This window comes from Phialemonium atrogriseum, assembly GCF_030411735.1.
Source record: "Phialemonium atrogriseum strain 8032-3 unplaced genomic scaffold QBC33scaffold_6, whole genome shotgun sequence".
In the NCBI taxonomy this organism is placed as follows: domain Eukaryota; kingdom Fungi; phylum Ascomycota; class Sordariomycetes; order Cephalothecales; family Cephalothecaceae; genus Phialemonium; species Phialemonium atrogriseum.
The window spans coordinates 774471-795157 of record NW_026848143.1 but is presented as its reverse complement, the minus strand read 5'-3'; the positions used below and the strand labels follow the sequence as shown (position 1 = coordinate 795157).

Here is a 20687-nt window from a genome sequence, read left to right as displayed (position 1 = left end):
TGGTGGGAAACGAAGTGTATGTGTCCTATTACTATTCATGTATCTAGCTAAGTGGGAAACGGCGCCCAGGTCTCCCGCTACATATGGCTTGTCAACAGCTTATCATATGGTGGGCGATCATGGCTCGGTCCCTCCAGTTCTCCCGCTCCCTCTGGCTTGGGGCCCGGAAAGCGCGTTTTCACCTCGTTTTCGTCTCGCCTCGCCTCGCCTCGTATTTATGTCAACCCTTGCCACCACCATTTCGTACCGCCTATTGATGCCGTATAACCCCCATTCATCTAGAGTGCTCTCCCTGGAGAGGAGACTTCGGAGTGTAAGCAATTGGAATCTTGGTGGTGTACAGCGCATCGACACCTCGCCATATGGCTAGGGTGGAGATTAGACCACGCTCGCTCGGGCCGTCCGTCGTCGTGGACGCTTCGGAACACTTTTGCAATGACGGGTGCAGGTCGGATGAGGGCTGCGTATGGAGGCATTGTGGGCAACCTGCAGTGCCTTCAGGAAGTGATTGATGGTCGCGCAAAGGCACTTGGGATAATCGAGGGATGAGCGCGATTCGGGCAGATCTTCTGTATATATCGGGTCTTCGGCGTCGCGATGAAATAAGTTAGGGGTGGAGTCTGTGATACCCACTCAGCTTGGCAGCTTCGCGTGCGCATCAAGAAGATCGAACCACCACCATCAACGCAGCCATGCGAACAAGGAAAAGGGAAAGAAAAGGATGCCAGACTTCCAACCACCAAGGATTAGCGCGTGTCTCGTCGAGTAAGCGGTGTTGATCCGTCAGTGAGGAAAGCCCCTTTCCAATCCAAAGTGGTGGGGAGACAGCCGGGTCGATCATGGTTTGGTTGTTTGGTTGAACATGGCCATGAGGCAGTTTGCTCTCTAGGGGTTCTCTGTCCACGGGGCTGCCTCCGCCCTCGGCTCATCTGAACTGCCCACGGAGGGCCCTACATCATCACCAGTCTCCGAAGGTAATCCTCCATCATCGGCTCATGACTAGGCTCTCCCACCGCCGCCCTCGGAAGGCCCCACATCACCACCACCAGTCCCCGCTGGAGCCACCAGGCGAAGGCACCACCGCCGCAATGTTGCTGCCTCAAATTGATGGTGTGTCGTGTGAAACCAAGACTTGGCAATACGTCGGATTCGAGAACACAACTCCTTGGTGGTGAGCTGTGGGACCTGCCACCCAAGGAAGCTTGAGCGAGGAGGAAGACCCTAGGGCGACCGATCCCCTGGACAAAAAGGAGCTGGCCACGGGGCCCATTGATGCGACTGCTCCCACGAACGAGAAACTCGATCGGATCATCGACGACGAGAATCTTGCCGGAGCAGCGGCCCAGGCGGAGGAGAGGATGCCGAGAATGGCGACGATCCCGAAGGCGCCCTCCCAGATATACCGGTCCACGGTACTCGCAATCGTAACTATCACCACGTACATGCCTTTTGCTTCTTTAGCAGGCGCGTTATAAAGCTAGGTGCGAAGGTCAGGCAAGTGCCAAGCAAGCGGACAGCGATCTGAGCCACCCTGTTATCGTCAGTTACATCATTGTCACTTCAAATCAGGGTTGTCAACACGGCGTACGAGTCATGCAATATACTAACAGATAGACTTGGGTTACAAGGTGGATACTGATGATGCGGGCTGCCGCCACTGGTTGTCGAGCAAGTTCTTGCGAAGAAGCGCCACGCAATGTCAATTGCACCGCAACTGTCGCACTGGAGAGGTTGACGAGGAAGATCCTGTATGCTCAACCCAGTTCTACGTTATGAGGCGCGTGGAGCTTGGTCTCCACGCACTCCATTGGAGTTGCCAGTCAAACGGTTGCAATCATGCCTTCTTAGACTGACACAGCACACATGCCAAGACAGCTGCGATTGTCCTTCCTCAGAATAATACAGGACATGATGCCAGGACAGCTACAATATACAGCATACCATGCTAGGATAGCTGCAATCATACATTCCTCTAAAGATACCTTGGTGTCCAATCTTGCCTCTAGAAAATACCAAGCCTATGTAAAGGTTAGGCAGGGACTAATAGGGGAGGAACTTTGATTTTATTCATTCGTTTGTCACGTTGTTCATCTCATCTGCCCATGGTTGGGCTCCACTGCCGCCCTCAACAGGCGCAGCCGCCGCATCTGAATCGGCTACAGTAACAACAGACCCCCCAAAACTTGTGAAGGAACCACCACCGCGGTGTTGCCGCCGCCGCCGCCGCCGCCCCCATTTGTTTTTGTTGCTGCTGTTGCTGCAGCTGCCGCCACTAGCCAAGCCCAGGCCCGCTTGGCCTGGCGGCGCAGATGGCGGATTTGTCGTTTTGACTGTATACACTGTTAGCTTCTCATAATTGCAGTGTTGGTGCCTGGATACTCACGAAGTTAGTCGCGCCGCTGCTGCCGGTGTAATTGTTCACCGTCTGTGATTTGCGATAGGTCCCTCAGCCTCCGGAGCTGGGAGACCGGGGATGGTAGGCGATCATGGCTTGGTCTGCTCCAGTTATTCCGCCACCTCTGGCATGTCGACACCTCGCCAGCCGTTCTAGTGTGTAGGTGCTGAAGGATTACCTTGTAAGCCTATACATCCACTCGATCAACCCAGTCATGATTCTAACCTTGAAAGTCTCGAAGTGTTTCGCCCAAACCAACGATGTCCTGGACAGACTAGGCATTTTCCTTGCCCATAGCAAGGATGATCTTGGACCTCCTGTTGAGCCACTGCGAGAACTTGAGGAACTCGGCATCGATCTCGCGCCAGTTGGTGAAGTCTTTGTCTCACTTTATCTCCTTGGCGAACGTGTTTCGCACGGGGATACGGTTGTGAGTCCTGACGAATAGGCTCGCCCCTACCCTCCTGTGCTGGGCCTTCAGACAATTGCTGGTGCAGATAGGTGCTGTCTGGTCGAAGTAGTGGTGCTGAATGCTACATCCATCCACTTGAAGGCCTGGAGGCGTCGAGGAGAAGGATATTAGGTTGTCGCTTCTGCAGCTAGAGGCGCAAGTTTCTTGGTTAGGCAGACACCCTCGTCGCTGCCACGCCACGGCTGCGAGTTTCTTGGGCAGGTCTAGGCGTCGAGGTAGGATATGAGGTGGAGGTAGGGTACCCCATCCCTCGTCGCTGCCGTAGCTAGAGGCGCAAGTTTTTCGATCAGGCAGGTCTGGTTGGCTTGGATGAGGCTTCGATGAGTAGGATACGTGCAGGTGGGGCACCCTGTCCCTCGTCGCTGCCACTCTAGGGTAGGATATGAGCCCCTAGTCAATGGCATCTTCGTTGGTTCTGATGGGCTTCAATTCCTCAGCACCACCACTTTAACTGGACACCCAATATCATCCTCTTGACGTCCATCCTCGATGGCTTGGATAGTCTGATGACAACAACTGGAACATATATTACCACCTGTATCTCGACCAACATTACTCCCACATGCTCCAGGCACAGGCAAAGAAACTCCATGGCCTGTCGTCATCCATGGCAGCCTGGCACGAGAGCGAATATGGGAAGCACATCAGGTTTTGCGATAGGCCTGACTGCGCAGTTTTCAGGCCTAGGATCTGTTCGCCACAGCTGGTGTCGGAATTTCTGGAGGTGTGGTCTGCTTGCGGACCGCGTCGTCGGTGTCCTCGGCGCGGAAGCAGCAAGTTTCAGTATCTTCTCACCATCGCCATCGCCATTGCTGTTGCTGCCAGTTGCAGTCGCCGTTGATATCAGTCACTATTGTCATCATTGTCTATCGCTATTGTCGTCGTCATCACCATCGCCATCACCGTCGCCGTCGCTGTTGGCGATATTGCTACATTGCTTTACTTTGCCCCCAAAGGAGGATCGGGCAAGAAGGTAGATGCTGGGGTCACCAACGCCCCAGATGGCGAGGTTCTGGGACCTGCCAATTTTCGGAAACCACCTGCCAGGACGCCAGGCCCGAGTAGCAATGCCCTTTGCGATCCCGACACCCTCGCCAAGGTCTGCCAGATTTGGGACTTCTACTCTACCGAGAGAATGGACTGCTACTCTACCGACAGAAGGGACCTCTACTCTACCGAGAAAAGGGTCATCAGCGGTCTGCCTTCGAGACAGATGGCTGCTCGGGGAAGCCGCAGGCTATAGAGACGTAGTTTCTGATCTGCTTCACCAGTCTGCAAGAAGCGCTATACGACCGCCACCGGGCTTGTCCACCACCTCATGTCCCATTGCCTACGTTTTCAACCGCAACGAGATCTACAAGCGTGTGAGGGCTCGGGGTCCTGGCGGGGTGATCACCATGACTCACCGGTGGGAAGGTTCACCATCCTACAAGACTAACAGGCACTCATGGAATGGCTGTGCCTGCGAGTGCTATCTCTGCCACCGGAATTCACCACCCTCGGCGCCTTGAACCAGCACCTTAACTCGCAGACTCGTGAGTATACAGCCATTATTCCCGCACCCTCCTGTCCTGTCGTCTAACTTCGTTTTCCTCAGACCAGAGCAGCCTCCACCACTGCTCCCAGCGCAAGAGTTCAAGAGCATGGCTTCCCCTTTCAACTATTTACAGAGTGGAACCTGTGGGTACATGAAGTTCCAGATAGTCCAAGACAACGTTGGGAAAACAGTTGTCGTCTTCTAACCCATTGAGATGGGATTTCAGCACAAGGCCACGCATCCTCGACACAGTCTTCCTGACCGACCCACATTTTTTTCAAGGAACCACCCCCCCCCCCCCCCCCCCTTTTTTCCACAAGGAAGCCACAAGTGTGATGCGAGAACGCGCTTTCCGGCCCCAAGCCAGAGGGAGGCGGAGAACTAGAGGGACCAAGTCATAATCGCCCACGATATCCCCGGTCTGCCAGCTCCAGAGGCCAAGGGACCTATCGCAAATCACAGGACGGTGAACAATTACACTGGCAGCAGCAGCGCAACTAACTTCGTAAGTATTCATGCACCAAAACTGCAATGATGAGAAGCTAACAGTATATACAGTCAAAACGACAAATCCGCCATCTGCGCCGCCAGGCCAAGCGGGCCTAGGCTTGGCTGGCGGCGGCGGGTTCGCCGCACCAGTGCCAGCACCAGCAGCAGGGGCGGCAGCAGCTGCAGCAGCCGCTGCAGCAGCAGCAACACTGCAGCGGTAGACTGGTGGTGGTGATCTATCTACTCAGCAGTTCAGATGGGGCGGGCATGCCTGCCAATAGCAGCGTCGGCTGATCAAATGAGCATTTTTACCTTGCCTGATCTTCGCACCTAGCTTTACAACGCGCCTGCTAAAGAAGTAAAAGGCACATACGTGGTGATAGTTACCATGCCGCCTGGGGGGGGGGTCCTTCGAGTCTGTCGAACGGGGGGAAGACTTTTACAATATCACGTATCACGACAGGTGAACAACTACACCGGCGCGGTGGCGCCTTCTAGCAGTTTTGGGGGCCCAGTGGCTCCTGCGGGGGCTGGAGGTGAGGTGAGGCCCTCCGTGGGCACTGGGTCGACGGCGCCTGTTGAGAGCGGCGGCGCCCAGTCTTGGGCTGACCAGATGGAGGATTAAATAAAAGGAACGTTCCTCCCCCATTAGTCCCTGCTTGACCTTTGCACCTGGCTTTACAACACGCCTGTGAAGAGGTAAAAGCCATCTATCTAGGTACCTGGTGATGGTTGGATTGTAGCAGTCTGTCCACGACCCCCGGTCCTGTAGTCGACTCCTAAATATGCTAGGATTTCCTCCTTATCATCCTTGAAGGTGCGAGGACCCTTGACCGGAGTATCTGGGAGGGCGGCTTCGGGATCGTCGTCATTCTCGGCGTCCTCCACCTCCTGGGCCGCTGCTAGATTGGCCGCTATTTCGGCAAGGATATCAGCGTCCTCCTCCGCCTGGACCGCTGCTCCCTGGGCCGCTGCTTCGGCAAGATTCTCGTCGTCGAGGATCTCATCAAGGTCTATGTCGTCGATGATCCGATCGAGTTCCTCGTTCGTGGGAGCAGTCGCATCAATGGACCCTGTGGCCAGCTCCCTTTTGTCCAGGGGATCGGTCGCCCTAGGGTCTTCCTCCTCGCCCAAGCTTTCTTGAGAGGCAAGCTTCGTCTTCTTCGCCATAGCCTCCTCCTGCCCAGCCGGCCCCTTCTTACTGCCTTGGAAGTCCATGGCGTGGTAGGGGTCTCTGAATCGTGATGAGTCTTGTCAATCATTCACCTCAGGCCCTGCAGGCTTCACTTGGGACGACGTTGGATTCAGCCAATGGTATGTCAGGTCTATGATACTACCTCCCTTTAAGTTGGTAGAAATCACGTTTCAAGCTGTGTATAAGATATGCACGTACACAAGCAATTACCATTAGGAAGGGAAGAGATTGGTGGTTGGTTCATGCAGGGAGTCTTGGATGACTGCGGTATCTTTACATCTAGAAATCACATCAAAAGTAGCCTAGAATGATTACATGCGCATTCTGTAACAACCGAAAAGACTTTTGCTGCGAACGCGAGATCAAGAATCATCACCTCCGGGTAACTGGTCAATGACCCCCTCCACCATGTCGATCAGCTCGTCGATATCCGGGCGCTCGGCGGGCTCCACCCTCAGACACCTCCGGACGATCTCGCGTATCGGCTCGCTGATACCAGCCTCACCCCCCTCCTCCGCACCACCACCACCACCGCCGCCGCCGGCCGCCGCCGCCCCCGCGGCGGCCTTCCCCTTCCCCTTCCCCTTGCCCCTATCCGCCGGGCCGCCGCCTGGCCTCTCGTCGGGGAACCGCCAGTCGCCGCCCATGACGCACATGCTGAGCGAGCCGCCGGTCTCGTCGGAGCGGGCCTCGAACGGCGACTTGCCGACGAGGCAGGCGTAAAGGGTGCAGCCGAGCGACCAGATGTCGACCTTTGTGTCGACGACGGCGCCCGTCTTGACGTCGAACAGCTCGGGCGCCCGGTACGGCATGGTGCTGTGCTCGGCGGCCGTGTCCTGCGTCGCGATGGCGAGCGACCGGCTCGTGATGGCCAGCGGGGACGCCGCGATCGAGCCGAGGTCCATGAGGATGGGTTCCGAGCCCGAGTCGGAGATCATGATGTTTCCTGGCGATGTTAGCGGGGCCGTGGATATACACGAAGCGGAAGCAGCAACTAACCGGGCTTGATATCCCTGTGCGCATAACTCCTGACCTCCCGGGCCGCCGCCGCGGCGCCGGCCTCGTTGTCGTGCATCAGCGGCTGCTGCTGCTCCCTCTCGTTGTCCTCGTCGGCGCCGGTCTCCCGCGCCGGGGTCTTCTTATCCCGGCCGCGGCCGCCCCGGCCCTTGGCGACCTCGACATTCTCGTCCACGCCGTCCATCCGCGGCAGCTCCATCCTCTCCCCGGCGGTGCCGGCCGCCGCTGCCGCCTCCGCCGCCGCCTCCGCCGCCTCCGCGCCCGCCGGCGCCGGGCCCGCGGCGTCGCCGTACCGGTGCATCTGCCTGAGGGCGCGGCACACGCCGAGGAAGAGGAGCATGAGGCGGCGCTCGGGGAAGCGGGCGTGGTTGACGAGGTTTGCGTTGATCATGTCCTGCAAGTTGCCACGGCGGTAGTAGGGCAGGAGGACGTAGACGGTCTTGCTGGCGTCGCCGCCGGAGCCGCGGTCGGCGGCGATGCTGTAGCCGACGCTGTGGATGATGCCCGGGCTGCGCTCGAAGAGGCGGTACGCGTCCACCTCCTTCATCGCCTGCGCCACCGACTCGGCGCCGAAGGGGCAGTGGATCTTCTTGAGGGCGAGAAGTTCCGACGTCGAGGTGTCTTGGACGAGGTACACGTAGGAGAAGCCGCCCTGGAGCATGGAGTTAGCTGGAGTAAAGCCGCGGGCGGGATGTGCTTCCCGTGACGTACCTCTCCTAGCAACCGTAATATCTTGAAGCTGCGGCTGTTGATCTTGAGCGTCGGCGAGCCCGGGAAGCAGTTCAGGCAGTTCCCAAACGAGTACAGGACGTCTAGGAAGAGCTGCGCCATGGCGGCGTGTTGGCCTGCGCCTGAATTGGAATGGTTGCGCGGAGGGTGGTCGCGTAAATACAGTCAGGCGACCGGTTCAACACGATCGAGCATGCAAATGGCCTCGATCCTGGGATAAAACAAAAGCCAATCGCGTTCTGGGTATCACGGAGTGTTGTTCAATTAAAGAGCTACGTAATTGTAACGGCCATTGAGGTGCAAGGGGCTCAGCTGTGTTTCTAAATGTGGAACATCGTACAGTGCATTCCCAAACCTCGCACAGGCTAGGGACGCGATCAACGGTAACGGTCATGTACTCTTCATTAAAATAATCCTACTGCAAAAACAACAAACTCCATGGGGTAGTGTATGGGGTATCTTCCAGCTCCCACCAGCCAGCCCGCTGCTAAATACATAGCTCCCAAGAAGTGAAGAACTCCTGATGAACAAAGAGCGCGGTCTAGAAGCGAAATGGGTTTCGTCGTTCGTAATGTAACAGTTCATTTCCCCGTGCCAATCCGTCATGACAAGCTCTGCGCATTATCCCATAAGAGAGCTTCGGTTTCGTTCCGTGAATGATAAAAAACCCCGGTGGTTGCGTGTGGCGAGCATCGAAGTCGAGAATGCCCATGTGAGGCACTCAAAAGGCGTCCTCAAACGGGCAGTCGACGCTATCGTGGCCGTCCCGCTCGCACAGCGCGCACCACTTGGCCGAATCCACCATGCCGCTCTCCTTGCCGGCCACGGGGCCGGACTCCATGGGGTTCGGCAGGATCCTGACCGAGGAGAGCAGGGGCGCCGACGCCTTGCTCTTCAGGGGCGACAGGGGAGCCGGCTTGATGTCGTCGTCCGGGCCGGGGACGCCGAGGTTCTTCAGGCCCGCGCGGACGACGTCCCTGCCCGTCTTGGGCGACGACGACGAGGGATCCTCGGCGGGGCCCTGGCCCTTCTTCTGCTCCGCCTGGGGCCCAAACATGTTGGTGCAGGTCAGGATGTCGTGCCCCGAGGTCTCGCAGATCTCGCACCAGAGGGTGCTATTCTCGGTCGCGGTGCTGTACGCGTCGCTCTCGGGCATCGTGTCGAGGGTGATGCCCCGGCTGTGGCGGAGACCGCCGCCGAGAGACTTGTGGTGGGCCTCCGGGCTCCGCGGGGCCAGGATGACGGTGCTGCGGGAGTCGCGCAGCGAGTTGCGGTCGTTGGCGTTGCTGCCGATCGTCATGGCGCTGTGCCGATTGCCCAGGGCGGCGCTCCCCCGGCGGAGCGCCTCGATCTCGCGCTCGAGCTCGTCCTCGCGGCCGCTCTTGTTATCGACGAGCGCCCGGAGCTCGGCGACTTCGCGTTCCAGCTTCTCCCGCGCCAAGCGGTCGTCAATGGACTCCTGCCGCGCCGAGCGGAGCGAGCCAGAGCGCTGGGTCGGCGTCCTGTCGGCGCCGTCGCCTCCCGGGACGGAATCCCGGCTGAGAGAGTGGATGATGGCTTTCAAGCCGCGGATCTCGTCTTCCTTCTGCTCCAGATCCTTGGAGATTGAGAGGTTGTTGCCGTTCGCAGCACCGTTGGGTCCGCCCGGGGCCTGGACCTTCTCGCGCTCGCGGCGTAGCTCGGACCTTGTCCTCTCCACCTCGCCCCTCAGGAACTCGACCTCCCCTCGAGCCTCGGCCTCTCCCCGCCGGGCATCCTCCAGGCCCTCCTCCAGCTCCTGCACGAGCTCCTCCAGCTGCTTCAGCTGCGACGCCACATTGTCCACGTCGGCCGTGCGGTCCTGGAGATCGTGGACTTCCTGCATCAACTCCTCGATGCGCTTCTCGTACACCCTCTCCGTCTCCGTGCTCGCCATCTCCAGGGTGTCGATGGTGCTCCGGAAGTCGGCGCGGTGGGCGTCGAATTCGGCCGTCAGCATGGCAATCTTCTCGTTCTTCTCCCTGAGCAAGGCCCTCAGCTGCGGAGCATCCCTGTCCTCCATGCTGCCCCGCCGCAAGAGGGGAGGCGGCCCGTCGGAGCCCTCTATCAGACTCTGCAGTTCGCTTATGCTGCCCTCCATCTCGGCCAGACTCGAAGCCTGCTCCTTGAGCTGGCGGTCGCGGTCCTGGAGCTGTGCCCTCAGCCTCTCGACGTCCTCGTCGCTGGTGTGGGCGCCGGCGCGCGAGGCGGCGCGCGACACGGGCCGCAGCTTCAAGTTGAGCGAGGATATCGAGCCGATGCTGCCGTTGGTCGTCGTCGTCCGCGGAACCCCTACCGGCGTGGTCTCGTCGTCGGTGTAATTTGACGACGTGGTGTTGCCCAGGGCCGATGCGCTGCGGGGTCCGATGCTGGTTTTCCCGTCGCGGGCTGGCGGCCGCTTGCTGGGATCGCCAGCCGTCCCGCGGACGCTCTGGGCGAACTTGTTTGTCGTCGGACTCCCATATCGGGCGGGTGGTCTGGGACCGGGAGTCCCCATGGGTGGCCGGGGGGTGGCGAGCTGGAGCCGACGGACGGGAGACTCGGGTCGGGGGAGAGAGCCTCTCGATCTCTTGCCAGCGGGGCTTGGGGCGCGGCCCGGGCCGACAGACTGGCTGAACTGGCCGACAGACTGGCTGAACTTGGGCAAGGATGGTGTTGGGGGGGTGAAATTGGTTGAGTTCTGATTTCCGACTCTCAAGCCGCCGGGAGTCGCTGCGGTAGGGGTGAGGGGAATGGAGCTTGCCGATGTTGGCGTAGAATCTCGTTTGACTGCCTTGGAAAGGGGCAGGAAGATACCGGCGCCAGGAACAGTGGTGGTAAAATAGAAGACACTGAGGGACCCGCGTTAGCCGCAAATCAAATAGAGCACAAGGACAATTTCTCACCCGTCAACATCGCCGCTGTTCTTCCCGCGCGACGCAAAGTCCGCGTGTAACTCGACTCCGGCGAAGGTTCCTTTCCGGCCCGGCACGGTACCGACGAAACGAACTGTGCCGTGCATGTTGCCAGGGACGTCGACGGCGTCGCCCGTGGCGAGGTCGTCCCTCGCACCGAGCTTGCCGGGTGTGAGGGGTGCCGGCATTTTGTCGCTGGTCAGGACGGTGTTGAGGGCGTAGGCTTCGGTGTCATCGGGGATGGAGGCAAGCGAGTTCTGGGTCAGGGCGGCGAATGAAGCTTTTCGGGAGAGTGACGGGGGGGCGAGGCGCGACGAATGAGACGAATAAAGCTGGTTCAGGTTTGGAGTGGATGCCGTGGCGAATGCGCTGAGACCGGGGCCTCTCTTTCGAGAAAGCGTGTGTCGGGTGGTTGTAGAGTAGGTTGATGTTGTTGTGGAGGTCATGTTGGGAAGAAGATATTGGCACCCTCAGCGAGGTGCCTAGTGTTCATGCAAATCAAATGCCTTGGCCGGGTGCCTCATTGTTTACACCCCACACTACCACACACCGCGCGCGCGCGAATAGGGGCTAGCCTTTGTTTCGTTTTCTCCGGCAGGGCAAGACACAACTTGCCTCCGTCCGGTAAACCCCCGAGGCCAATGCGCGCCGCCAAATTTCTCGATCGGTTTGGTTATTGAATGACTCTCCCAATTTAACGAGGAACGCCTGGGGACAAGTGTTGCGTTCTCCTGGTGGTTTAATTAGAAATTCTCAGAGAACGGGGGTGACAGTAGAAGTGGGGGTTGGTGAGGCCCGGGAGCGGGCAAAGCAGGGGGATCCAAGGAGATCTAGCGTGATGGTTTTTAAGGTTCGGGAACGCAAGCTCAATACCTCCTGAAAGAATGGAAGCCGGCAGGTTCGAGTTGGACAAGAAAAGGAGTAGGTCAGCAAGAGCGGTGGAAACTGCAGTGGAAATGGGCGAGCTAAATGTGACCCGACCTGAGATCGCCCTCCCCGGTGCGCAGCAACACCTAGCACCTGCATGAGCGTCATCAAGCGACGTGGCAGGCCATTGAAGGGCGGCACTGCAAGCCCGCGAGTGGATATCCCTTCAATCTCCTGCCGCATTTCGAACATTCATACTGAAAGAAAATAAAAACAAGAGCCGAAGGACGGCTCCGGGAGAACCTCTGTGCTGTTCGCTCTCTGCCTGGGCACTGGACTCAATGTGGTTCCTCACCTGCCATGGTAGACCGGCTTCTATGTTCCTGCCTCCGTTAGGGGTCACTCTGCATCGACGAGCGACCGTGCTTGCTGCAATAAACAAAGCAAGACCAACAAAGCCGACCGGGAAACGAAACTGAGTCTCCGCTGTTGGTCTACCGAGCCGCATGTTGCAATATTAATAATTAATAAATCTACCCGACCTATGATTTCCCGCCTTTTGGTCACCAAGTTGCAGCCAGTCAAGAACCGCTGAAATATTCTTTTCACTCTGCTATCGCTCATTTCTATGGCTTAAACTTCCTCAATTGCCAAACATGAGCTTCAACACCTTGTCTTGTCCCCAGGTTCCAACTCTGCGTACACCATGCCTTTCAGCAGGGAAGCTTGTCTTGCCGGGCTTATGCCGGACGAAGTGGGACTTACACCTGGCGAGCCGCCTAGGGCCATGGAGCCACCGTGTTGCCGTCACGTCCCGCCTTCGTTCGTACAATTCGACCTCATTCTGCAATAGGCTGAACTGAATCCCCTGACCATCTTTGCATCGGCAAGACTCCGCCGGTGTCTTCCGAACAGGCCAATTTCGAGTGGCTATCTCGGCAGTGTGGAGGCCTGGCCATCAAGAGGCACCGCACATGATGCCAAGGTCGCGGCGTCGTCTTCCGGTGGCCGGTTGTTGACGGTAAGTCTATTTCGAGAATAGGGTGGTCTGCTTCATCATGTCAGGGAGCCATGGTCTCGCTGGATGATGTCTTCGCTATTAAGAGGCCTGGTTCCATCGTTAAACACCATGGCCTCCCGATGCCGATGACGGAGTCGCTGTTCTTCTGCGCTCTGTTCGTGTGGCCTGCCACCGACGAGTCGGCGTCCCTGTTCGTCGCTCTCTTCGCTGCTCATGCCGATGGAGATCACCACGCTGAAGCGGCCCGCCTGCTCACAGGCTTCTCTTGTATTCCTGCTAATGAGGCCTGCGCGTTCAAGCCTGTCTCGGCCCGAGTCGCACCCCAGGATCCTGTTCACGATCTCGGTGATGCGGTTTGACCGGCGATCCATATACTGGGCAAAGTTTGCGATAATCTTTTCCTCCGAGTCACCCCAGTTCTGCCTGGCCAGCCACTTTTCGATGAAATTGGCCTTGATGAGCTTCTCGGCGCCGTATCGGCTGAGGAGCTGGCTGACGAACATCAGGCACAGCTTGTCGGACATGTCCCGCAGGTAGTACTCGTCGAAGTACTTGTCTCCGAGCTCCTCTTGTGCCCCGCCCTCCGGCTCGAGTCCGAGTTCCAACGACCTAACGAGTGCCGCATAGGCTTTCCATGTGTGGAGGAGATGCAGGCTGTCTAGGGAAACTGTGAGCACTCAACAAAGAGGTACAGGCGTAGGATGAGGCATAACGCACGGTGATCGGTAATTATGGCAAGACATCGCAGGTTCTTCATACGCTCATCGTAGTCTGGGCGCGTAATTCCGTAGAGGAGGACATCAACCGTGGAGCCGTCATTGATAGCCCTGTCGCAAACTATTTTGCCTGCTGTTTCCCGGATGGCGTAGTTGTAATGACCAAGGAGAGTATCCAGGGTACCGAGCTTTAAGGCGTCTTCTGTCTCCTGGGTGATGTATTGTGTCTTTGGCTGCACTGGCTTTACTTCGGCATCGTCGCGATAGCTTGTCAGGATCGTGCGCATCATCAAGACGAGGCCGACGGCGCCAACGCTGAGGCTAGCAATGATCACTCGTTCATCACGAGCAATCGACGATAGCCAGCCCATCTTGGCCAGTTGTTGGATTCCAGCTTCGCAGCCCTTGATTCGTATGCAAGGTATGCCTGGAAAGCAACTGGAAGCCAAGTTACAGCTGCCGTTCATTCTGCCATTGCCGACCGCTCTACATATATGCTCTCACCACCCCACCCCGATAAGATAACGAAAGAAACCAAAAATTTCGCGGCATCCCGATTCCCTCTAAAACCACTGGACGGGATTTTGATTGCAGCCTTTTGACAAGGCCACAGGATTATCGTCATGGCCGGCTCACAGCTCAAGAGGCTCAAAGCCTCGCTCAGGGAGCAAGGAGTTATTGGCCCGCAGCAATCGAAGAAACAGAAGCGCAAGAATGCCGAGGATCAGAAAAGCCGGAACGACAAAAGACTTCAACGATCCGCCGTTCTTGAGAACATCCGGGAACAGTTCAACCCCTTTCAGTTCAAGACAAATGCGCGGGGGCCAAAGTTCGAGGTTACCACCAATCGCCCTGCCGGCGACAGGGCGTCTATGGGCATCAATGGCAGGCCGGGCCTATCCAAGGCTATAGGCGAAGAGAGGGTGCGTGACAAGTCTTCAGGGTGCCGTTGCACATATGCTGACATACAGGCGATAGCGTCGCGAAACTCTCCTGGTCGAAATGCAGCGCCGTAATAAAGTTGGCGGGATACTTGATCGGCGCTTCGGCGAAAACGATCCTACCATGACCCCCGAGGAGAAGATGCTCCAGCGTTTTGCACTGGAGAAGCAAAGGAATTACAAGAAGAGCTCCGCTTTTGACCTCGAGGATGACGAGCCAATGGACGGACTTACCCACATGGGGAGGTCTCTTGCGTTTGACGAAGGGGAGGCTGTCGTGGATGACTTCGACGAGTCTGATCTTCCCTCGGGCGACGAGTCCGACTCCTCCCAGGCTGAACGGAAGAGGTTAAAACGAATGCGACTCGAGGCCATGGGGGAAGAGGGGGGCGACCCTGAGAGCGAAGAGCCGGAGAGGAAAAAGACCAAGAAGGAGGTGATGGAAGAAGTCATCGCCAAGTCTAAACATCACAAGTACGAGCGTCAAGCCGCCAAGGACGAAGACGATGATCTCAGGGCCGAGATCGACAAGGAGTTGCCTGATCTTCGAGCCCTGCTCTATCGGCGAGAAGCGGCACAGGCGGGCAATGGGAAGGGAGACCGGGGAGAGCAGTCTCTGATCGCCGGTATCGACAAAAGCACAATGGAGAAAGATTATGATCTCCGGCTCAGGCAAATGATCCAAGACAGGCGTGCTCAGCCGTCTATGAGGACCAAGACCGAAGAAGAAAAGGCCGAAGAAGAGTCCACGAGATTGAGAGAGCTTGAAGAGAAGCGTCTAAGGCGGATGGAGGGCCAGCAGGACAGTGATGAGGATGAGGAGTCCGGTGATGATAAGGAAGCGACGGGAGCCTCGGCGGCCACCTCGGCCAAAGCCGTCGACGGGGATGAGGACGATGAGTTCGGCCTTGGAAGGGGGATCAAAATGCGGGCTACAGCAACGGAATTGGGATTCGATGACGAGGACGACTTCATCATCGATGACGATTTGGTTGCCAGTGGATCCGATCTTGATATTGACGAAGACGACGAGTCCGCTTCGGATGCTGAAGCAGAAGAGTCTGAATCCGACGATGAATTCACAAAGGGGCTCCTGACCGAGACAGAATCGAAGCATGTTCTTTTCCAAGGTCCTGGCAAGGCGCATGGCGACGATGAGGACGGCGTTCCTTACACATTCCCCTGTCCGCAGACACACGCCGAGATGCTCGAGGTCTTCAAGGCTGTTAATATTTCGAAGCTGCCGACCGCGGTGCAACGGATCCGAGCGCTATATCATCCGAAGCTGGACAGTCGCAACAAGGAGAAGCTGGGCAATTTCTCGAGGGCCCTCGTTCAGCATATTTCCTATCTCGCGGGAACCCCTGAACCCCAGTTTTCAGTGCTCGAGGGCCTCGTACGACACGCCCACTCCTTGGCGAAGTCCTTCCCAATCGAGGTGGCTAAAGAATACCGAGCACGTATCGAGGAGATGGGCAGGGATCGGCCGTTGTCGCCGAATGTGGGCGACCTCATAATCCTCAAGGCGGCGGCGACCACTTTCCCCACGTCGGATCATTTCCACCAGGTTATTACGCCGGCGATGCTGTCCATCGCCCGGTATCTGGGGCAGAAGGTGCCGGAGAGACTCGCCGATTATGCGACCGGCACGTACCTATCGATTCTGGCTCTTGAGTACCAGAAACTTTCCAAGCGCTATGTGCCGGAGCTGATGAACTTCTGTCTGAACACGCTATACTCGCTGGCCCCTGAGAAGCCGGCTGACAGGCTCGGATTCTTCCCCATCCACGAGCCCCCCTCCCGCATCCGCATACGGAACGGCCAGAAAGCACCCCTGAGGAAACTGGCCTTCAGAAACTGCCAGCCCGGCGACGCGCTCCCCTCCGCAGACGCCGAATCCCTGAAGCTATCCATCCTCTCCGCCACCACAGCGGTGGTCAAAGCCGCCGCGGAGACATGGTCGGGCAAGCCAGCCTTCTACGAGACCTTCCAGCCCGCGCTCGCCATCCTCCAGCACCTCGCCACACCGGCATGCCACCGGCACCTCAACCCGGCCGTCCAAGCCTCCACCACCCAGTCCTCCGCCTACCTCTCGCGCGCCCTCCGCCTAGCGCACGTGTCCCGCCGCCCGCTGGAGCTGCACCACCACCGGCCCCTCGCGGTGCGGACCAGCATCCCCAAGTTCGAGGACTCGTTCGACCCGGGCAAGCACTACGACCCGGACCGCGAGCGCGCCGAGCTGGCGAAGCTGCGCGCCGAGCACCGGCGCGAGCGCAAGGGCGCCATGCGCGAGCTGCGCAAGGACGCGAACTTCCTCGCCCGCGAGAACCTGCGCGCCAAGAAGGAGCGCGACGACGCGTACGAGCGCAAGTACCGCCGCCTCGTGGCCGAGATCCAGAGCCAGGAGGGCAAGGCCGCCAACGACTACGACAGGGAGAGGGACGCGAGGAAGAGGGCGTCGAAGAGGGGGTGAGGTGGGTGCCTGGTGGAGGATATTTATGTATATATGTGGTTTGGGAGGGGAAAAGCTACTATTGCTCTTTTGCAAAAAACGCGATCATCGTGTTCATATTCCAGACTGCCAGAAAGCACCTGTGGCATTACCGTATCATCACTCGCGCGCCATACTCAGATAATGATACCCGCCATCCCATCATAGAGGCCTGGCCTTTTGTCCCCAGATGAAGAAGTCTTTATTTGATTGAACCAAAGCATACCAGGCACATCCCCTTCAAGCTAGCAACATACCATCAACCAACTACAAAGCAAGACCAAGACGAGCCCCTATCGGAGGAGCTCTCTCAACCAAATAACCCTCATAGCACCAACTTATACGTCGCGACCTCAAACGGCCGCAGCTCAATGTCAAACTTCCCGTCCTCAATAACGACGTCCCCGAGCTCGTCCTCGAGCGCATTCACCTTGGCCACCCTCTTGACCTCCCACGCCGTCCGGACGGTCCCCCTCGCCCTGCCGCCGAGGCTGTCGTACACGCGCAGGATGACGCTGCGGCCCCCGCGCCTGCCGGGCAGCTCGCCGCGGCTGACGTCGTCGTCGTCCTCGCCGCGCTTGACCGTGTCGATGACGAGCGACGGGTTCCCCTCGAGCACGACGGGCGACAGCGACAGCTGCGCCGCGCCGGCCGTGTCGGAGCCCTGCGGCGCGGAGAGCACCCGCAGCGGGTTGTTGAACTCAAAGGCCTTGCGCACGGTGGCCGGGCCGAGGCCGCCCTGGTGCGGGAACACGGCCCAGCGGATGTGATGCTTGCCCATGTCGGCGTGGCCGTCGGGGGCCTTGGGCGCGCGGAGGAGCGACAGGCGCATCAAGTTGCCCGTCGTGGCGAAGCCGTACTTGCTGTCGTTGAGGATCGACACCCCGTAGCCGTTCTCCGAGAGGTCGGCGAACTTGTGGCAGCACACCTCAAACTTGGCCATGTCCCACGTCGTGTTGTAGTGGGTGGGCCGCTTAACGATGCCAAACTGCGTCTCGTAGGCGGCCTCGGTGTTCCTGATGTCGACGGGGAACTCGACCTTGAGGAACTTCATGGTCTCGTGCCAGTCGACCTCGCTCGAGACTTCCACATACGACGGCTCGCCCTTGATGGCGGCTGACAGGCTGATGGTGCTCTTGATCGAGCTCTTGTCGCTGATCTTGATCTCCGTGACAACGCTCACGCGGTGGTCCTTGTCTTCGGAGATCTCCGTCTGCCCGCATGGTAGCTCCTTGCGAGAGTCGAGATGGTACACCTCGACGTCCCATGCCTGCCAGTAAAGGGGCTTGTCGTCGAAGATGACGAACTGGTTGGCCGTCTCCCCCTTCGGAATGACCTCCCTCTTGGCTGCCTTGTCGTACAGGGACACGATGCAGCCGCCTTTGACCTCGACAACAAGTTGCTTGTTCTCCAAGACGAAAACGCCCTTGGAGGTCTCTTTCACCGTGGCTTCGGGGCCCTCGGTGGACTTGAACTCGCGCAGCGCAAGTAGCGGGCCGGAACCGTAGGCGACTGCAACCTCGGTTTCCGAAATATCGACAAGCTCCTTCCGGTCCCAGTGGAGAGTGTTGATGGCTATTCCCACGGATTCTGGGGTCACCTTGCACTCACTAAGGCCAAATACTTTGTAGATGTCCTTCAAGAGGGACTCCCCGGTTTTGAAGACTTCGGCGTAGAGCTGCATCCGACTGTCAGTATACTTCGCTACGTGTTATAAATCCGAAACGCCACTTACTTCATCCGAGTCGTCGTAGCACATCTCGATGGAGCTACCAGGGAGGCAATCATGGAACTGGCACAGGAGTGTGGCCTCCCACATGTCGTCGATCTCCTTCTTGGGATATTTGTAGGACGCACTCTTGAGACTTGCAATGGTTGCCAGGAGCTCGAGGTCACGCAGGAGGAACTCCGCCTGCCGATTGAACCGCTTGTTGTTGGCCTGGGTGGTGTATGTGCCTCGATGAAGCTCAAAGTACAGCTCGCCGTACCAAGTCACGAAAGAATCCGCCTTGCGCTCGAGTTTGTCGAAGAAATCGTCGACCGAGTTACCCAGATGCACCCTCGGCAACAGACCGACTTGGTCACTGATACCGCGGCACCGGCGGAGCTTCTCAACATGTTGCCAGGTGGGACCGCCGCCGCCGTCACCCTTGCCGAAGACTAGCAACGATGTCGAGTCCTGGTCCAGGGACTTGTGCTGTTGGAGGCTTCGCTTGACATCGCCAAAGTGAGCCTCGGCCGTGTAGGTTTCGGCGGGTGGCATATGACATATCACCTGGCTACCGTCCAGGGCGACCCAGTTGAAGGTGGTGTGCGGGAACTTGTTAATGTTGTTCCAGCTGAGTTTCTGAGTAAGGAATCGGTCCATGCCAGCCAGGCGGCAGATCTGTGGGATCTGGCTGGAGTATCCAAACGTATCCGGAAGCCAGAATGTTTGGCAGCGGTCACCGAAATTGCTCTCGAAGAAGCGCTGGCCATACAAGAACTGGCGGATAAGCGACTCGCCGCTGGGCATGTTGGTGTCGTGCTCAACCCAGCTGCCCCCGATGGGGTTGAACCGGCCCTGCTTGACCTTCTCCTTGACTCGGTCGAAAACGTAGGGGTAGTCCTGCTTCAGCCACTTGTACTGTTGGGCCTGCGAGCACGCAAAGTTGAGCTCGGGATAGCGATCCATGAGGTCGCACTGGTTAGACCAAGATCTGGCAACCTTCCGCTTGGTCTCCGCCCACGGCCATAGCCAGCAGCTGTCGATGTGGCAGTGGCCAATGCCGTAGACTAGCGGCTCCCTGCCGCTATCGTACACCTTAGCCGAGTCGACATTCGGCCCAAGATATTCCTGGGCAATCTCGCGGCATCTCTTGAGTGACTGTTTGTTTCCGAGCTCGAAGGCATCGATGATGTCAGTCGCAACTTTCAGGGCCTTGTGCTGCTCCCATGAGTCTCGAGGGAATTCTCTCGCGGCATCGCCAATGATCCAGAAATCTATGGAGAGCTGTCGGGCATCGGGGTTGACTGCCACGATCTCGGCTTTCCTGAGCTGGAAATACTTGTTGGGATCCGGGGGCTGGATCGAGTCTCCGCCGGGAGCATTACCAAACATGCCGTTACAGGCCATCTCGATGTATATGGTGTGCTCCTTGCCATCCCGGAACGAATCGGGGAGGATCCATTCGATGCGCTCCCCGCCACCAGTGAGGCCCTGCAAGGGATTGCCGGCTTCCGACCAAACCATACCCTCATTACTGGCGTCCCAGTGGAGCTCGATGATTTCCTTCCCGCGTAGCTCTGAGGGGACTGCTAGGATGACCTTGAACCAATGGGTCGACCATGATGGGCCGAACCAGGAACCAACTTGGGTGTGCTTGAACTCGTTGGAAACGGCTTCTTTGAAAGTCGGTCTGGACAGGTCTGGCGCATCCCAGACAGAGAGCTTGACATGTGGGTCGCCCTTGGCGACGCCCTCGAACATCATCGCACTCAGATTCTGTTTCTCATACTGTCCTCCGGAGGTGAATTGACGGAGTCGCTCCTTGTAGATGTTGGAGATCCACTGACCAACGGGCCTCGGCGCCTGCGCTGGATAGGAGCTCTGGGGCTTCTTTTGTGTGTCGGTTTGGCCGCCCATTTTCAGGTTTTCGGTAGTTGCCTCGATGATGGTCTATCCACGGGTTTAACGTCGTCGTAAAGCGTTGAACGTCCCCAAGCTTGGCAAGGAGCTCAGGACAAGTAGCTTATAAGCTACCGAGGCAAACTGGCTTTCGTTCGGCAGCAGATGTTAGCTGAGCAAGTTCGAGGATAATATCTATCTACGAGAAAAGAGAAACAAGATCAGTTGAACACCCTATAGATGGAAAACTGGTTGACGTGAAGTTTGAGTTTAGCAGTTTCAAGATGACGAAGCTGGA

At 58.0% G+C, this 20687-nt stretch overlaps 7 protein-coding genes across 7 annotated transcripts; 2 read left to right on the top strand and 5 right to left on the bottom strand.

Annotated features, from left to right (window-relative positions):
* Positions 1–970: 970 nt before the first annotated feature.
* Positions 971–1555, bottom strand: QBC33DRAFT_329326 (uncharacterized protein). The gene has a single exon (XM_060423653.1). It carries the CDS (start codon positions 1442–1444, stop codon positions 1100–1102), a length of 345 nt encoding a protein of 114 aa, XP_060285860.1. The 5' UTR covers positions 1445–1555; the 3' UTR covers positions 971–1099.
* A 2002-nt stretch (positions 1556–3557) lies between these two features.
* On the top strand, positions 3558–4529 carry QBC33DRAFT_329354 (uncharacterized protein). The gene has a single exon (XM_060423655.1). The coding sequence runs from the start codon at positions 3845–3847 to the stop codon at positions 4376–4378; it is 534 nt and encodes a 177-aa protein (XP_060285859.1). The 5' UTR covers positions 3558–3844; the 3' UTR covers positions 4379–4529.
* Positions 4530–6450: 1921 nt separating this feature from the next.
* Positions 6451–7936, bottom strand: QBC33DRAFT_576781 (kinase-like domain-containing protein; the record flags this gene model as incomplete). The annotated part of the gene is made up of 3 exons (XM_060430938.1): positions 6451–7034; positions 7088–7757; positions 7817–7936. 3 exons carry the CDS (start codon positions 7934–7936, stop codon positions 6451–6453), a joined length of 1374 nt encoding a protein of 457 aa, XP_060285858.1.
* A 187-nt stretch (positions 7937–8123) lies between these two features.
* Positions 8124–11444, bottom strand: QBC33DRAFT_329302 (uncharacterized protein). Its single transcript, XM_060423652.1, has 2 exons — positions 10738–11444; positions 8124–10683 (listed from the first exon to the last, which is right to left on the bottom strand). The coding sequence occupies exons 1-2, from the start codon at positions 11190–11192 to the stop codon at positions 8556–8558; spliced, it is 2583 nt and encodes an 860-aa protein (XP_060285857.1). The 5' UTR covers positions 11193–11444; the 3' UTR covers positions 8124–8555.
* Positions 11445–12395: 951 nt separating this feature from the next.
* On the bottom strand, positions 12396–13801 carry QBC33DRAFT_329300 (uncharacterized protein). The gene is made up of 2 exons (XM_060423651.1): positions 13352–13801; positions 12396–13292 (listed from the first exon to the last, which is right to left on the bottom strand). Exons 1-2 carry the CDS (start codon positions 13719–13721, stop codon positions 12670–12672), a joined length of 993 nt encoding a protein of 330 aa, XP_060285856.1. The 5' UTR covers positions 13722–13801; the 3' UTR covers positions 12396–12669.
* A 63-nt stretch (positions 13802–13864) lies between these two features.
* Positions 13865–17017, top strand: QBC33DRAFT_604693 (putative nucleolar complex protein 14). Its single transcript, XM_060432250.1, has 2 exons — positions 13865–14273; positions 14329–17017. Exons 1-2 carry the CDS (start codon positions 13974–13976, stop codon positions 16762–16764), a joined length of 2736 nt encoding a protein of 911 aa, XP_060285855.1. The 5' UTR covers positions 13865–13973; the 3' UTR covers positions 16765–17017.
* Positions 17018–17107: 90 nt separating this feature from the next.
* Positions 17108–20407, bottom strand: QBC33DRAFT_447003 (glycoside hydrolase family 38 protein; the record flags this gene model as incomplete). The annotated part of the gene is made up of 2 exons (XM_060424409.1): positions 17108–18460; positions 18518–20407. The coding sequence occupies 2 exons, from the start codon at positions 20405–20407 to the stop codon at positions 17108–17110; spliced, it is 3243 nt and encodes a 1080-aa protein (XP_060285854.1).
* Positions 20408–20687: the final 280 nt, after the last annotated feature.